This window comes from Apteryx rowi, unplaced genomic scaffold (genome assembly GCF_003343035.1).
Source record: "Apteryx rowi isolate R43461 unplaced genomic scaffold, aptRow1 scaffold_25, whole genome shotgun sequence".
Lineage (NCBI taxonomy): Eukaryota > Metazoa > Chordata > Aves > Apterygiformes > Apterygidae > Apteryx > Apteryx rowi.
In genome coordinates, this window is record NW_020448863.1 from 5,079,003 (window position 1) to 5,092,147 (window position 13,145).

At 42.4% G+C, this 13,145-nt stretch overlaps 1 protein-coding gene across 9 annotated transcripts in view; it reads left to right on the plus strand.

Annotated features, from left to right (window-relative positions):
- The window catches only part of PPFIBP1 (PPFIA binding protein 1), a 119,132-nt gene that overhangs the window by 66,455 nt on the left and 39,532 nt on the right, over nucleotides 1-13,145 (plus strand). For all 9 annotated transcript variants that reach the window (XM_026066865.1, XM_026066864.1, XM_026066860.1 and 6 more), the window contains exons 5-7: nucleotides 10,289-10,375; nucleotides 11,739-11,852; nucleotides 12,460-12,591. In XM_026066865.1, the coding sequence (XP_025922650.1) occupies nucleotides 10,289-10,375; nucleotides 11,739-11,852; nucleotides 12,460-12,591 (333 nt within the window). The remainder of the gene's footprint in view (nucleotides 1-10,288; nucleotides 10,376-11,738; nucleotides 11,853-12,459; nucleotides 12,592-13,145) is intronic.

Below are 13,145 nucleotides of genomic sequence, written 5' to 3' on the forward strand. Positions count from 1 at the left end.
TAGTGGCATGCGGGCTGTGTGCAGCCTCCCTGAGAAGAGACAGGGACCTGAATTAAGGGGGGATGTGCTCTCTTGCAGACAGGTTTTGAGGGGAGAACACTGCTGTATTCTACTCAACTGAAAATGCCTGAAACGTAATGAAGCAAATGGGAGCTTTTCCATTGACTCCAGTGGGATTTGGATTTCACCCACTCTGTCAAAGCATGGCAGAAAACATTAAGATCAGGAGGAGGAGGTGGGAGTGATGTTACTGTCAGATCTTTAAAGCATAGAGTTTCTGCTACCATCAGCATTTCCTTGCTTTGTAACATACAGCGCTGAACATCGTTGTAAGTAATCTCTAGTCTGCGTGGAACAGAAATCAAGGGGTGTAACAGATTTTGTGCAACTATGGGCTTTAAAAATAAATGTTCGTATGCCAGATAGCCCTGGAAAATAAAGTAATCCCCATGGGTTGCATAGACATCAGTAGTCCACACTTAGTGAGGCTGATCTACTGTACGTGTTATTCTGGAGCAACGGGGCTCCGCGGTGTGGCTTGGTTGTTGCTTCAGGCTGCAGTGTCTGGCCAATTATTGCCCCTGGTGGCAATGAATGTGTGATTTGAAGATACCTGCCTGCTAGGAACTGGAACAAGATCCTTCAGAGCCATTTGACATAGATCACCAAATGGCAATGAGACAGTAATGGTTTTCCTTACGGCTGGGAGCTGAATTTGGAAGAGGAAGTGCTCTGTCTCATTGATTTTAGTGACTCCTGATCACTGAAAAGAATGTGTAGGCTTTGAGTACAAAAGATTGCGTATGTATTCCATCAATACTTCTCCTCCCTTTGCCTCAAATTATTCCCCAGTGGTCTGTGGTGTCTTTAAAAACCCTAGTATGAAAGACTGAATGTTACAGTTCTCAGTGTGGTACAGCAAGGATCATGAGATTTAAAGGAATTACCAATATTGCAGGTCGCTGTCTGAGCACAGAAGGTGTTAGGTGAAGTGCCCGGGTGATTCTAAGAAAGGCTTTCTGTAATAACACCTATCCTTCAAAAGAAGGGAAGATGACTCCCTGATTTGAAATCAGTTTAATCCTCCACTCATGAACAAGTTACATCAAACAGGCTATTCAAAACCACTAGAACTGGTGCATGACATCCCATCTGAAGCTCTAGCCAAGTCTCTGACATCTTAGAGGAAAACAAAAATAAGCATTCACAGCTGCCAAACAATGTGTCACACAAAAAAAATCCATCCTGAAGGGAAACTGCTTATGCCCTAGTCAGGGAAGGGTTTTGACAGCAGCCTCCCAAACTTGCCCACTTCTGTAAAATGGGGCAGAGTATTCAATTTTGCCGTGTCAGAATTGACTGTCTTGTGTCACCGTATTGGTTCTTAGGGACCACTTCCTTTCTCTTCTACTCGGTTTGCCTGGCAGGTGTTTAAAAAAACTGTATAAGCACTCACAAAGGGCCAAAGAGTTAAAATGTCTCATGCTGGTGTTTCAGCTGGTGGGTGCCAGATGGCCATGTGACACCAGCGTGTGTGCAGGGTGCCCAAACCTCTGGCAGAGCCCTTCCAAGTGGAGTGACCAGAGGGTCCCCACTGGGGAACTCAGAGGAGTTGTAAATGGAGCTTTCTGTTGCACAAATAAGTCAGTTTAACTAAAACAAACCATTTCTAACTGTTTTTCTGATGTTCTTCCTAATTTTCATACAGTTAAAAAACGATCTCTGCATAGCTGAAACCCTGCACATGTCTCCATGTGCAAGCTGATGGCAGATGAATGCTGTGATTGAAATTAGCAACGAGGCCATGTGTTCAAAGTCTGGAAGAGGACTGAGGCCTTCTTGAAGTTGAAAAGTATTGGGACTGCGTGCTTTCAGTGGGGAAACAGAAATGGGGATCAGCCCTGAAATCCATATCCAGATCATAACTATTCCAAGGAATTAGCATTTTTCAGGTTTCCTTCTGATCAACAGAAATGTTTAATGTCTTCTCATGTGTACTTTTATAAAGCATGTGCTGTACTCTGTAAAAATGTAGCTTCTGGGTTGAATATAGACGTTTTACAAGTAATCTGTAACGTCACCTCCAGTAAAAAGACCATTTTAAATCATTTTCTGCCTTTTGCAAGACCAATGCAGCCCCATTTTGTTCAGCTGGAAGTTGATAGATTCATCTGTGGAAGAATAATTCTTAAAAAACTTGCTGCTAGCCATGAATGTTCAGTTTTTTTTCAGTTGACACAAACAAGAGACAGTTTTCTTTCTGCTTATTATTTTTCTTGATAGTGCTTTTTTTTTTTTTTTAATATGTCTTATGCAACAGCCTTCCCAGAAAGATGAAACCAACTGTGTCTTGTTAAAGAGGAGGGTGCAGGGTACAGCAGGTGGCGAATCCCTTCCCAACCTTCACAGGCAGCTTCCCCAAGCTCCTGATCTGAACTTTCAGATGTGGGTCCTTGTCAAGTTATTGTGGTGGGTTCCTGAACAAAAGAGCCAGGATAATACTTTTCCTTTGAAACGTGCATGATCAACAAATGAAACTGTGGTTTTCGCTTAAGAAGTGACTATGTAGCATTATATGTTGAATGTGAGAGCTTTAAAACACAACAAACTTTAATGATCTCCAAGGGTTACTCGGAGTACGTTTTCAGCTCATCTAAAGCTGCTAGTTGATTTGAGTTGTGATACCTGTTACGGCTGGTCGAATCCAGAATATAGCTATTGTGAATAACGGATCTGTCCTCTCACAAATCAACTTCAGATTTTGACATTTCTTCAGTGAGTTATTTCTTCCACAGGGTGCCTGGGACTAATGAGAGTTAATAAAAGGAGATATTTCAGAGAGAAGTTTTCCTGGCTGGGTAAACATAGCGTGTAATCTTAGCGATATATTAGCCTATTTTGAAGACAGAGCGATTCCCATGTGGTGGAAGTGGTTTGGTTAGCTAGAAATCATTTCATATTTTTTATTCATGGAAAAATCTTGTCTTCAAACCAAAGTTTGTTGTTTGATTGTTGTAGCGTGGGCGTACAGTACTTTTATTTGGCTCAGCTTGCACTTATGTTGAGCTTAGCTAGTGAAACGTCTTTATGGAAATGTGTGGCGCCTAGGTGTTTACCTCCAAACACCTGTTTCAGATCCCTCCTTCAGTTGTAATTTGAAAGGAGCCTTGTGATGCCATTGAAGTCTGTCATCATAAACTGTCTCCCAGCTATCCTTTCTGTTCATGAGAGATCCAACTCTAAATTTTCTTGAAACACAGGACCCTGTTTCTTGCTAAATATGGTTGTCCAGACTGGGGTGTTTTTAATATTGGAGGATATTTGGGATTCATTTATAATGCTTCTTGGCTTGGCATCTTCATACATCTTGGATGAGTTCATCAGCAGTAAGATAATCTGTGCACTCCAGCTCTGGAGCATACAGCATCTGTTCTTGTTACAGAGCAGCCTCAAAGGCAGGGTGGCAGAGCAGTCGAAAATCACGATTTGCAATCCAAAATACACGACTCTGGCTTAAAGAACACTGCTTCTGTTCCTCTTTCGCTTCATTTTTTTGTTCTGGGCTCTTTAATGCTCATATTTTCAAGATTTTTATCCATCCATATGAGTTATAAACATCTTGATTTTATTAATAAAAGCTGTGCTTTTTCAGGTAAGCATAGGATTCCAGGAGTGAGGCATTGAAGTCAAAAATATTAGTAATTAGTAATAATGTTGCTGTCACTGGAGAAATTGCAACTTAAATGTGAGGGGAAAGTTGGTTGTTATAGTTGGATTAAATGATTCTCAAGTATAACATAAACGGAGGCAAGCCACACGTGAGATTTGAGACTGTTTAGTTAACTTTTTTCCCCTCTTATTCTTGGCACCTGCATGTGAATTAAACGTATTCTTCCAGCTTTTAAAATTAATAGCCTATCAAGATAAGAAAATTCCCTCCTGTTCATCTTTCAATCAGGCAGTGGGGTCAGAATCTCTTTTGTGTTTGTAACTGGAATTATTTCCACGGATGAGGGAGGTGTGGAACTGCTCTCATCAGGGAGGCTCTTCAGAGAGGGATGAGATGAGCATTTGTGGAGATGGGCAGCTTTGGTGTGCGTGGGGCTGCTTTTGCCCCGGTCAGGTTCGCACGGTAGCACAGCTCACCTGCTTGCTCCTGCCCGAGCCAGTCCAGCTCCATGCCTCACTGAAAATGGCGTTTCTGACCCGTTTTTGTCCTATGAATAATCGAGTGTTCCCGGGGGGCTGGATGAAGGAGTCCAGATCGTGGGCCACCCCTGGGTGTCTGTGTTTGGGTGTATTTGACCCTGGTGGACTGGGGCAGGGACCACCATCCAGTGCTCTACTCTGGTGGCTGTTGCCCGTCAGGCGGAGGTTGGTGAGCAGCAGCATCTAAAGTCAATAGGTCTGTCCATCTTGTCGGACATATTAGCCCCCGGAGAGGAAATTAACTAACGAAGGGAATAAATGAGCCACTAGCCATTGCAGACAGGAGCCTGACCATGTGGGAATGATCTTGTTGTCTGGGATTTCTGTGCTGGGCACATCGCTGTCCTTGTGGTGGAGCTCTCCAGGCTCAGCTTAGAGGAAATGTTGTTCCTCATGGGCTTTGATGTGTTAATTCCCTGGAGGAGCTGCTTTCTGCCTGGGAGGAGTGCCTCTTCACAGCTTCTCTTCCCACCTCTCCCACCCTGGTGCCACGTTCTCCTCCGTCTTTGGTTGGAGGAGGAGATCTGCCTCCGTGTAACCTCTCAGTGCAGCGGCTGGTGCGGAGGAGCCCTGGTGGCACCACGCCGAGCCGCCAGGGCCATCATGCTGAGCCTCAGCTCTGTGCCACAGTCACTCATGTCCTTAAATGCATGAAGATAATTATGACCGAGATGGAGTGTAGCTGGGACATTCACGGCCACTGTGTCTGGCTAAATAAGGTAAGAATATCCGTGCTCATTCCAGCTCTTGCATTTATCCATGTGACAAGCCGTGGCTGGGTAGCACTGCTTGGGAATAAGCATTTCATCTTTCCGTTGTATCAGATACCAGCTGAGCTGCTGTTGAAGAAACTGAATATTTCGAAATGGTTTCACTTTTCCCTATTCAACTGTGTTACTGTATTCAGCTGTGTTACTTATGTTTAGAAAATGTTTCAGGTGAATTCCTCAAAGTGAAGGTCTGTTTTGAGCTGGTTTTTGGGGGGGAATTCACTTGTATTTTAGCAAAGCCTTTAAGATGTAACATGGGGTTTTGAGTGTTTTTTTTTTTTCCTGCTCATTCTTTAAGAACTATTCTGTAAACTTAAAAAAAAAAAAAAAAGGCTCGGCAGTGGATCTGCGTGCCTGCTGACGTAGCTTATGGAGCAGGCTGAAACATCAGAGCGATGGACAGGGAAGCATGAAAGGCAGGAGATGCAGGGCTGTGCAGGCAGCAGTGGACTTCCCTGCAAACTGCCTACACCCTGCTCTTGTCATTCTGTCAGCATGAATTTGGGGTGGAATTAATAGACACGAAGGGCAAAGTCATCACCGTTCTGTGTGGCAGGGAAACTGGTGGTGAGCAGTTTGTTTGGAGGACCTTGCGGATCTGCCGGTGACCCACCAAGTGATTTTGAGGTAGCTGAGGCTCGAGAAGCCCCCTTGTGGGGGACTTCCTAGAACGGAGTGAGCAATAGCTGTGCTCAGCTAGTGTAGGTAATGTGTATTAGAGTGATTTGAACGACTTAAGCATGTTAATGAGGTCTAATTTCACTCCAGATGGTCCGGAAGGAGATGTCTGGGACAGCCCAACTGTTGACTGTGCTGTAGTGGTCCAAACAGTCAGTGCAATCTCTCACACAAAGAACAGAGCAAAAATAATGCTGGGGAGTGGTGGTACCTTTTATATAAATCAGCTCACCTCTTCAGCAAGAACGGTGTGATTTGTTCTGCTTCTTTTGTCTCAAAAGCAGAAGAGAAAATGAAGAATAATGAGGGTATCAGCTACAGTCGGCTAAAGAGGAGTTTTATTTTTGAAAGGAAATTTCAGTGCTTGAGGGGAAACAATAAAATGTTTTCTGAGTAGGTTAAAAACAGCAGCTATTAGAAACTTCTCTGTGGTTTAGAAGGCTGAATAAGTTCTAGAGAAAATGGATTAAAAGACAAAGGGCAGGCGAACTGAAAGTTTTGTGATGCATCTGCTTATTACAGGAATAATTCCTGTTAGGGCAGTATGGATTTTTACTTACATGACTGCAGACAAAGCTTACACACATATTTAACAGATTAGTAATGGATTGATCCTGCAGAGTTTTAAGTGCACTGGATCTGATTTTATAAGGCATTTTAAGTAAATGCTTAACTTCAAACTTCTGAGAAGCTTTAGTGGCATCGTGACAACTGTTCTTTTGTTTATAGGATTAAGATCAGCGTTGGTAAATCTGCTTTCTCTCTTCCCATCCAGTGTTTTGCAGCTAATCCCTAAATTAAAAACACATGCAAAGTCTAACAGCTTAATTCAAGATAAATTTTAAGTTATTGATGAAAAAGAGCCTTCTATGAAAGATGGAAAAGCTTGCATTTCACAGCTAGTAAATGGTGTTAATCCTGTTTAGACTTGGATGGTACAAATTTGGTCCAGACCTACCAAATGCCCCAAATACTCTTGCAGTTGCTGTTGAATCAAATATTTATTTTTCACTTTTTTTTTTTAAACAGAGCCTTTGCTCTGCACTGAGCAATAGTCGCCAGGCTCTGTCCCAGAGGAGGCTGTGAGCCTCCAAGTGCAGAGAAACCCTTCCTCTCTCTTTCAAAACTCCCTGCAGCCCTTTCCTCCACTGTTTCTTGCTCCTGCTACACCATTGCCCAATGCAGCTGTGCCTTTCCCTTTTTCCTGGAAGGAAAAACGTGCCTGGTGTCAACTTTTTTGCTTTCGGGGAGAGGACAGAGCAGAGGAGACCTGCTGGAAGGTGTTGCATGGCTGTTACCCACCAGTCCCCATCTCTGGACTGCTGTGGGAAGCGCCAGTGTTGCTGCTCTCTGAAATAGGTGCTGTGGTCACTGTAACCAAAGTCAATGACTTTCTGCCTTTTCATACCTAAAATGTATTCTGACATTGCAGAGTTAATCCCAGGTATTATGCAGAAGATACGATGTTTCAGACAAAAAGCAAACTGCTGTTGAGTTGTACACCAAGTTTTGCTGTTTTCAGTAAATTACAGGAGGTCTGTTTTATGCAGATTTTATAAAATGTTCCTGGCCACTGCTGGTAAAACTAAATAAATTTGGATATTATTTGGTGTTGTGGGAGAATAATCGTTACTCCAGTTCTGCTTATGATTCTCATCATTTCCTCTCTATTTCTCATGGTAATATGCACATAAGGGCTGAACTCTCACTCTCTAAACACTTCTATTTTAAAACCCAGTATGAATTGCTGAGCAAAACAGGATTTTTTTTTGAGGAATGTGAAGAGAATTTAACAACAAAGGTGTCTTAGAAAGATGTTATGCACAATGACTAACACTCTGCTTTAACACCTCATTAATTTTCACGGCATTGGGAAGACATTTTCGTTGTAGTGTAAAATAAATACTTAGAGCCTTGAATTTTTTTCATGCAGTCTTTGGTGTCTGATTACGCTGACTAGAGATAGCAAGAGGTTCAGTGGTTAGGGCACAGATGTGTTGTTTGGGAGGCTGGGAATAAAGTTTGTGCTTTGACAAGGACTTCCATGTGAGCGCCCGCAAGAGAGTCTTTGCACCTTGGTCGCCTATCTATAATGGGGGCTAAATATCACTTTCCAACATCAGAGCCACACACTTTAATGATAAACGTGCTATATATTACAAAATACAGACTCTATAATAATGGGGACCAAATAAGCACCTAAGATATACAGGATTGTAAATGAGGAAGGAACTACAGAATAACAAGAAGTATGCAAAAACCTGCTGTTTGCACTATCTGTGCAAGTCAAGTTGCATAATTTAAAGGATAAACTGTTAGCTTAGCAGCTAACAAGCTTATTTCAGAAACTCCTGGACTTGTTTCACCTAAATTAAAACTGTTACAAAACTGAAGATCTCATTGATCTCAAATGAAAATCCTGTATCATGAGCCTAAATTCTGGTAGAGGCTGGGGAAAACAGTGCAAACTCAGAAGTTTAGAGTACTTTTGCTTTGGTACTGAGATGCCAGATGGTCAGAGGGCCTGGTAACTTACTGCTAAATAATTTGGATATAAGATACCCTGAATTCCAAATTTTGAAAGGTATTATTATGGTATGAGATGTTGATACAAATTACTAGGGTGCATACTTTCCTAGCCCTGCTGTAGCTCCTGGTGATTTGAGGAAAGATGTTGTCAAAGTTATGCATGTAGATGCTTGGGAGATATTTCTGCCTCTGCACACTGATTTAAAAGCTGCCAGGATACAGCCTGATTTCTTGAGGAGAGTGCTAAGGTGAGGTCAAACACTTTGTACCCTCTCCTGTTTGCTTTGCCTCTAATCTTTAACTAATGCTTGGTGGTTGTCGCCCCCCCAAATTCAAACAAAGGCATTTCTCACACCACCCTACCTCAGGCATGTAGCGTAAAAAAGGTATTTTTGCTGGCTCATCTGAAGCATCCTCGGTAATCAGGGGAGACAACCTGCTTGGAAAGGAGATTTAAAGCAGAAACCTGAGGTTTCCAGCTCATGAGTGAGGATGGCCTCTCACGGCTGGGTTGCTCTGCTGATGCATACAGGTATGAAAGTCAGTGGCCCGGTTTCTTGCCATTAAATATTCAGAGGGAAATCAAGGCCTCTCGAAGCCAGGAGGAGTCTCTATGCTCAGTGCACTGGATTTTAGTCCAGATTCTCAAACTTCTCTGATTTATGTAATCATGGCAAGAAGAATTTTTTTTCTGGACTGAGATTTGATTGTGGCTTACATTACAAAGTGCTTGGAGACAACTTTGTATATGGATAGAGTAGAAATTCTTCTCCCTGCTTCAGAGCATTGAAATTAGTATGAAGAAAGGAAGTTGCTGATTCCTCTGGACTCTTGGATAGTATTAACATGTATTTTTGTTTCTCTTTAGCCTAAAGCAGCTTTATAAAGAGATGTGTTTAGAATGCAGATCTTCACACATACGCAGTAAAATGTACCTGATGTAAAAGGATGTCTCTTACTGTGTGTTTAAAAAAATTGTTTGACTTACAAGAAGCATAATGTGCATTATGTGGATTGTGAGTTGATTTTTTTCAGTTGCTGAATGTATCGGGATATTTGTCTCTTTGCAAGTATGGCTTAGCATGGTACAGCATGGAGCACAAATTTTGTTAATGAAATGCCAAATGCGCAGTAAGAGAATCTGCGGAACTGGGTCACCAGAAGGCTCTTCCCTTCCCATCTTTAAGCCCCTGAACAATTCTTGCTCTGAACTGTGATCCTGTGTCCTTTGTTGACAGTTTATTTTGTTTGTAACCCTTTGGGGGGCTGGAAAATATAATAAATCTGTTCTTAAACTGTGCAGATGAGTAATACTCTATAAGTGTGTTCATAACATTGACTGACATGTAAAAATTGTTCTTCTTAATGGCAGCATCATGAGTTGAAAGTCAGATCTGTGTACGTTTAGGTTCTTTTACATGTTGCGATACATTTTCAGAGTGTGTTTTTACCAATTATGTTCTGCCTTTAAGAAAATTTTAGTTACTTTCTGTGTATTAGTTTACTGAAGGAAACTGCCATTCTAAGTAAATACATGATAATGTCATATTAGTAAGTTAAATTAGTAATATTAGCAGCAGTGCTTCTGAGACATTTTTATGTTGCTCAGTGGTTTTCAGCCTGTGGTTTTGCAGACCTTTGATAGTGCACAGACTAAGAAAAGCAAGCCTGTTGTCAGGAGGCTTAAATTCTCCATACCGTAGTGTTCCACTTGAAAATGTTGTGGGTCTACAAATCAGAATAGGTTATTACGACAGAATTGTTTAATATTATTATTCTCAGCTGTATTAATGTAATGTATGTATTTGTGCCATAGCTAATTACATATGACTGTTACTTGAAGCTGGTGAACTTTACAGCACAGAAAGCTTTGCATCTCAGATCCTTGGACAGCGTTAGTCAGCATAGTCCTTTTGACTTAGATTGACCCTGCCATTGGGGTATGTCTGGCTCATAAATACTGTATTTTAAATGTCCTTATTGCAATGATTCATGTTACTGTGTTTGACTAATTTCTGGCGTAGAATGGTTTTAAAGCTGTACTGAAGGATGATGCTTATCATATGGTAACTGACAGACACAATATTTGATATCTCTTTCAGACTAATGGACACATATCTGGTAATGGAGATGTGTATCAAGAAAGGCTGGCACGTTTGGAAAATGATAAGGAATCTCTTGTTCTGCAAGTGAGTCATCACCTAAATTATTTTCTTCTGTTCTTGCATTAATAAGACTTTTTTGTATTATATGATTAAACCTCTGAGGATTTATTTGCAGCTGTGCCATCTCACACAGTGACTGGAAGTGTTGCTGATGTCTGGRGGTTAACCCAGATTACGGATAGGTGTGGATTCAGATCGCAGTAAAAGTCGAAGTGCCTTCCTCTCTGTGTGTCTGGTCTTCTTTCTGAATCTTGTTAGCCATGCTGGTCTGCAAGGCCATCATCTTCTTGCTTTCCTATATATCCTTAAGACCATCTTTTTCCCTGACTCTTAACATACTGTCCACATGAGGTGACAGATGTCCTGTCCTTACRCCTACCAGAATCCCCCCCATGGCCACCAACCACCAGGCACGTGCCACGCCCTGGAGGGGAACGAAGGCGATGAAAGCTGTGGGACTGGCTGACGGGCAGGAGGGGACGAACCCCTCCGAGGTCCCGCTCTGAGCCTGGACTGTGCTGTAGCTCACCCCAGCCGCCCTTGCCAGTTGGCTTCTCCTGCCATCAGGTGTCTGGATCACCTGGCAGCCCTCTGTCTGCTCTGCACAAGAGGCTGCATGTCACCTCACGTGGACCTGGCCTGAGGGCTGCCTGTGATGGTGCAAGGCTCTGCTCCAGCTGACTCAGCCTCGCTCCCAGCAGGAGTGCTCACTCCCTCCAAAGAACCTATTTAAAAAACAAAATTTTATTCAGAAAAAGCTAAATGGGAACCAGTCTGCAGTCTTGAAGGTGTTGTCTTTGTCGTTCTTGCCTTGCCTCAGTTGGTGTGCATTAACCTCCTTTGTTTTTATCCTTCGGAAAAGGAGAAGCTGTACAGTGTGATACACTGTATGCAGTCACTCAGAATAACTGRCATTTGGTGAGGTTTAACTATTCAATTTTAAGGTAGAAGCTAGTAGTCTTTAGTCAATGCACTGTCACAGCCAACGGCATCTTTAATTTTAATGTGTTACAAAATACTGACATAGCATGCTTTTGGTGAGGAGGCAGTAGCAGGTGTGCTGCTTACAGTTTGGCGGTAAAATGCAACAGCGACTTCCATGTGAAAACTCCCAGGAYAGGTCTGGAGGGGAGATGCAAAATTGCAGTGTGTCTGCCAGAAGTTTAACCGAAATTCCAGTAAGTGTGAGGGGAAAGTTTTCCCTCCTCTTCTGTCGGCTTCACCATGCACTGTGTCCACTGCAGCACCCTGCTGTGTGCCATCCTTATGTTGTTGTATTTCCTCTGGGGCCAAACCAGCATTATTATTAATATATATGGTCATTGAGGTGATACAACCTGTATAGGTGCAAGGTACTTACGTGCATTCCTTTATCTCCACTCTACAGGTAAGTGTGCTTACTGACCAGGTAGAGGCCCAGGGAGAAAAGATTCGGGATTTGGAGTTCTGTCTAGAGGAACACAGGGAGAAGCTGAACGCCACGGAGGAAATGCTGCAGCAGGTATTGCAGAGAAGCACTTTTGTCTCTGTCTGTCTTTTGTTCTGTCTTAATGAATTGCATTTTGCTTCAGTAAGAGCAGTGTGCATCAGTTCAAGATGTTTTATCCCTTGATGTCACTTAACTAAGTGATAATTCTCTTGCCTCTGTTCCTACTATATTTGTTTTAAGATCTTTGTACTTAGTAATGTCAACATTGCTTTACACTACAGGAATCCAGTCCTGCTCTCCTTTGAGCCTTTCCCCACTGAACTTCAAAGAGGTTTGGATTAAAGCCTCTGGCAGGATGGGTGGATTCCCCTCAAAGCTCCTTGCTGCCCAGAGCAACTGTGATGACAGACAAGTTTTTTTCTAGTCTTGGGAGCCAACCAGCGATAGTGCCCCCACGATTTTAGATGCATCCTAGGTGCCTTGAGTCTATCAGATGGGCTAAGTACTGTGTCCCAGGACTCTGTATCATGGAAGGATAAATATGATAGTTTGTGCTATCAAAGAGGCTTCTAGCTGTAGAAATATATTACCTATTTCCATGGATTATCTTAGTGCTAAGTGTAGAATTCTTTTCCCTTGGATGAATAATTCTGTTCTTTTCCTCTTTATCTTAAATCAGGAGCTTTTGAGCAGAACGTCCCTTGAAACTCAGAAACTGGATCTTATGGCAGAGATTTCCAATCTGAAGTTAAAGCTTACGTCTGTAGAGAAGGACAGATTGGACTATGAGGATAGATTCAGGGACACAGAGGTGAGTAAAAAAAAAACAATTGAATAGGTTGTAAGAGCTTTGTATGGCTTCACATTATCTGAAAATTTCCTGGAATTTTATTTTTTCAGGCAAGGGGAGGAATTCATCTTTAATGTTAAGACATTTATTTTTTAAAGTAAAAACAGTGCCATCTTTTCCTTGGTAAATGCTAGTTTTACGAAGAAAAATTTCCAAAAAGTAATTTTAATTCTTGTCATCAGATTTCAGGGCTGGGGGGCCAGCAGATGCTCTCCTCAGACTCGCTTCAGCCAGGCAGTGTTCAGGGCCAGGCAGAATTGCAGCCTGTTGCTGCTGTACTGTGCAACACTGTCCTGGGGCCTTTGAGCTCTGTGCACCTTGGATTTGTTGGATTTTTCTTTGCAGCAGAACCTTTTTTTAATGTTTGAAGCCAGAATGCATCACAGCAGTGCAGATGGGCAAACCCAGTTTTGCCAGGAGACCCCGAGACCCAGATTGTGCTTCGTTGCAAGGGTGGCATCCCCCCATATCAGAAATACCTTGGCATCTGCCTAGGGAGCAGAGGAAAATTTCCA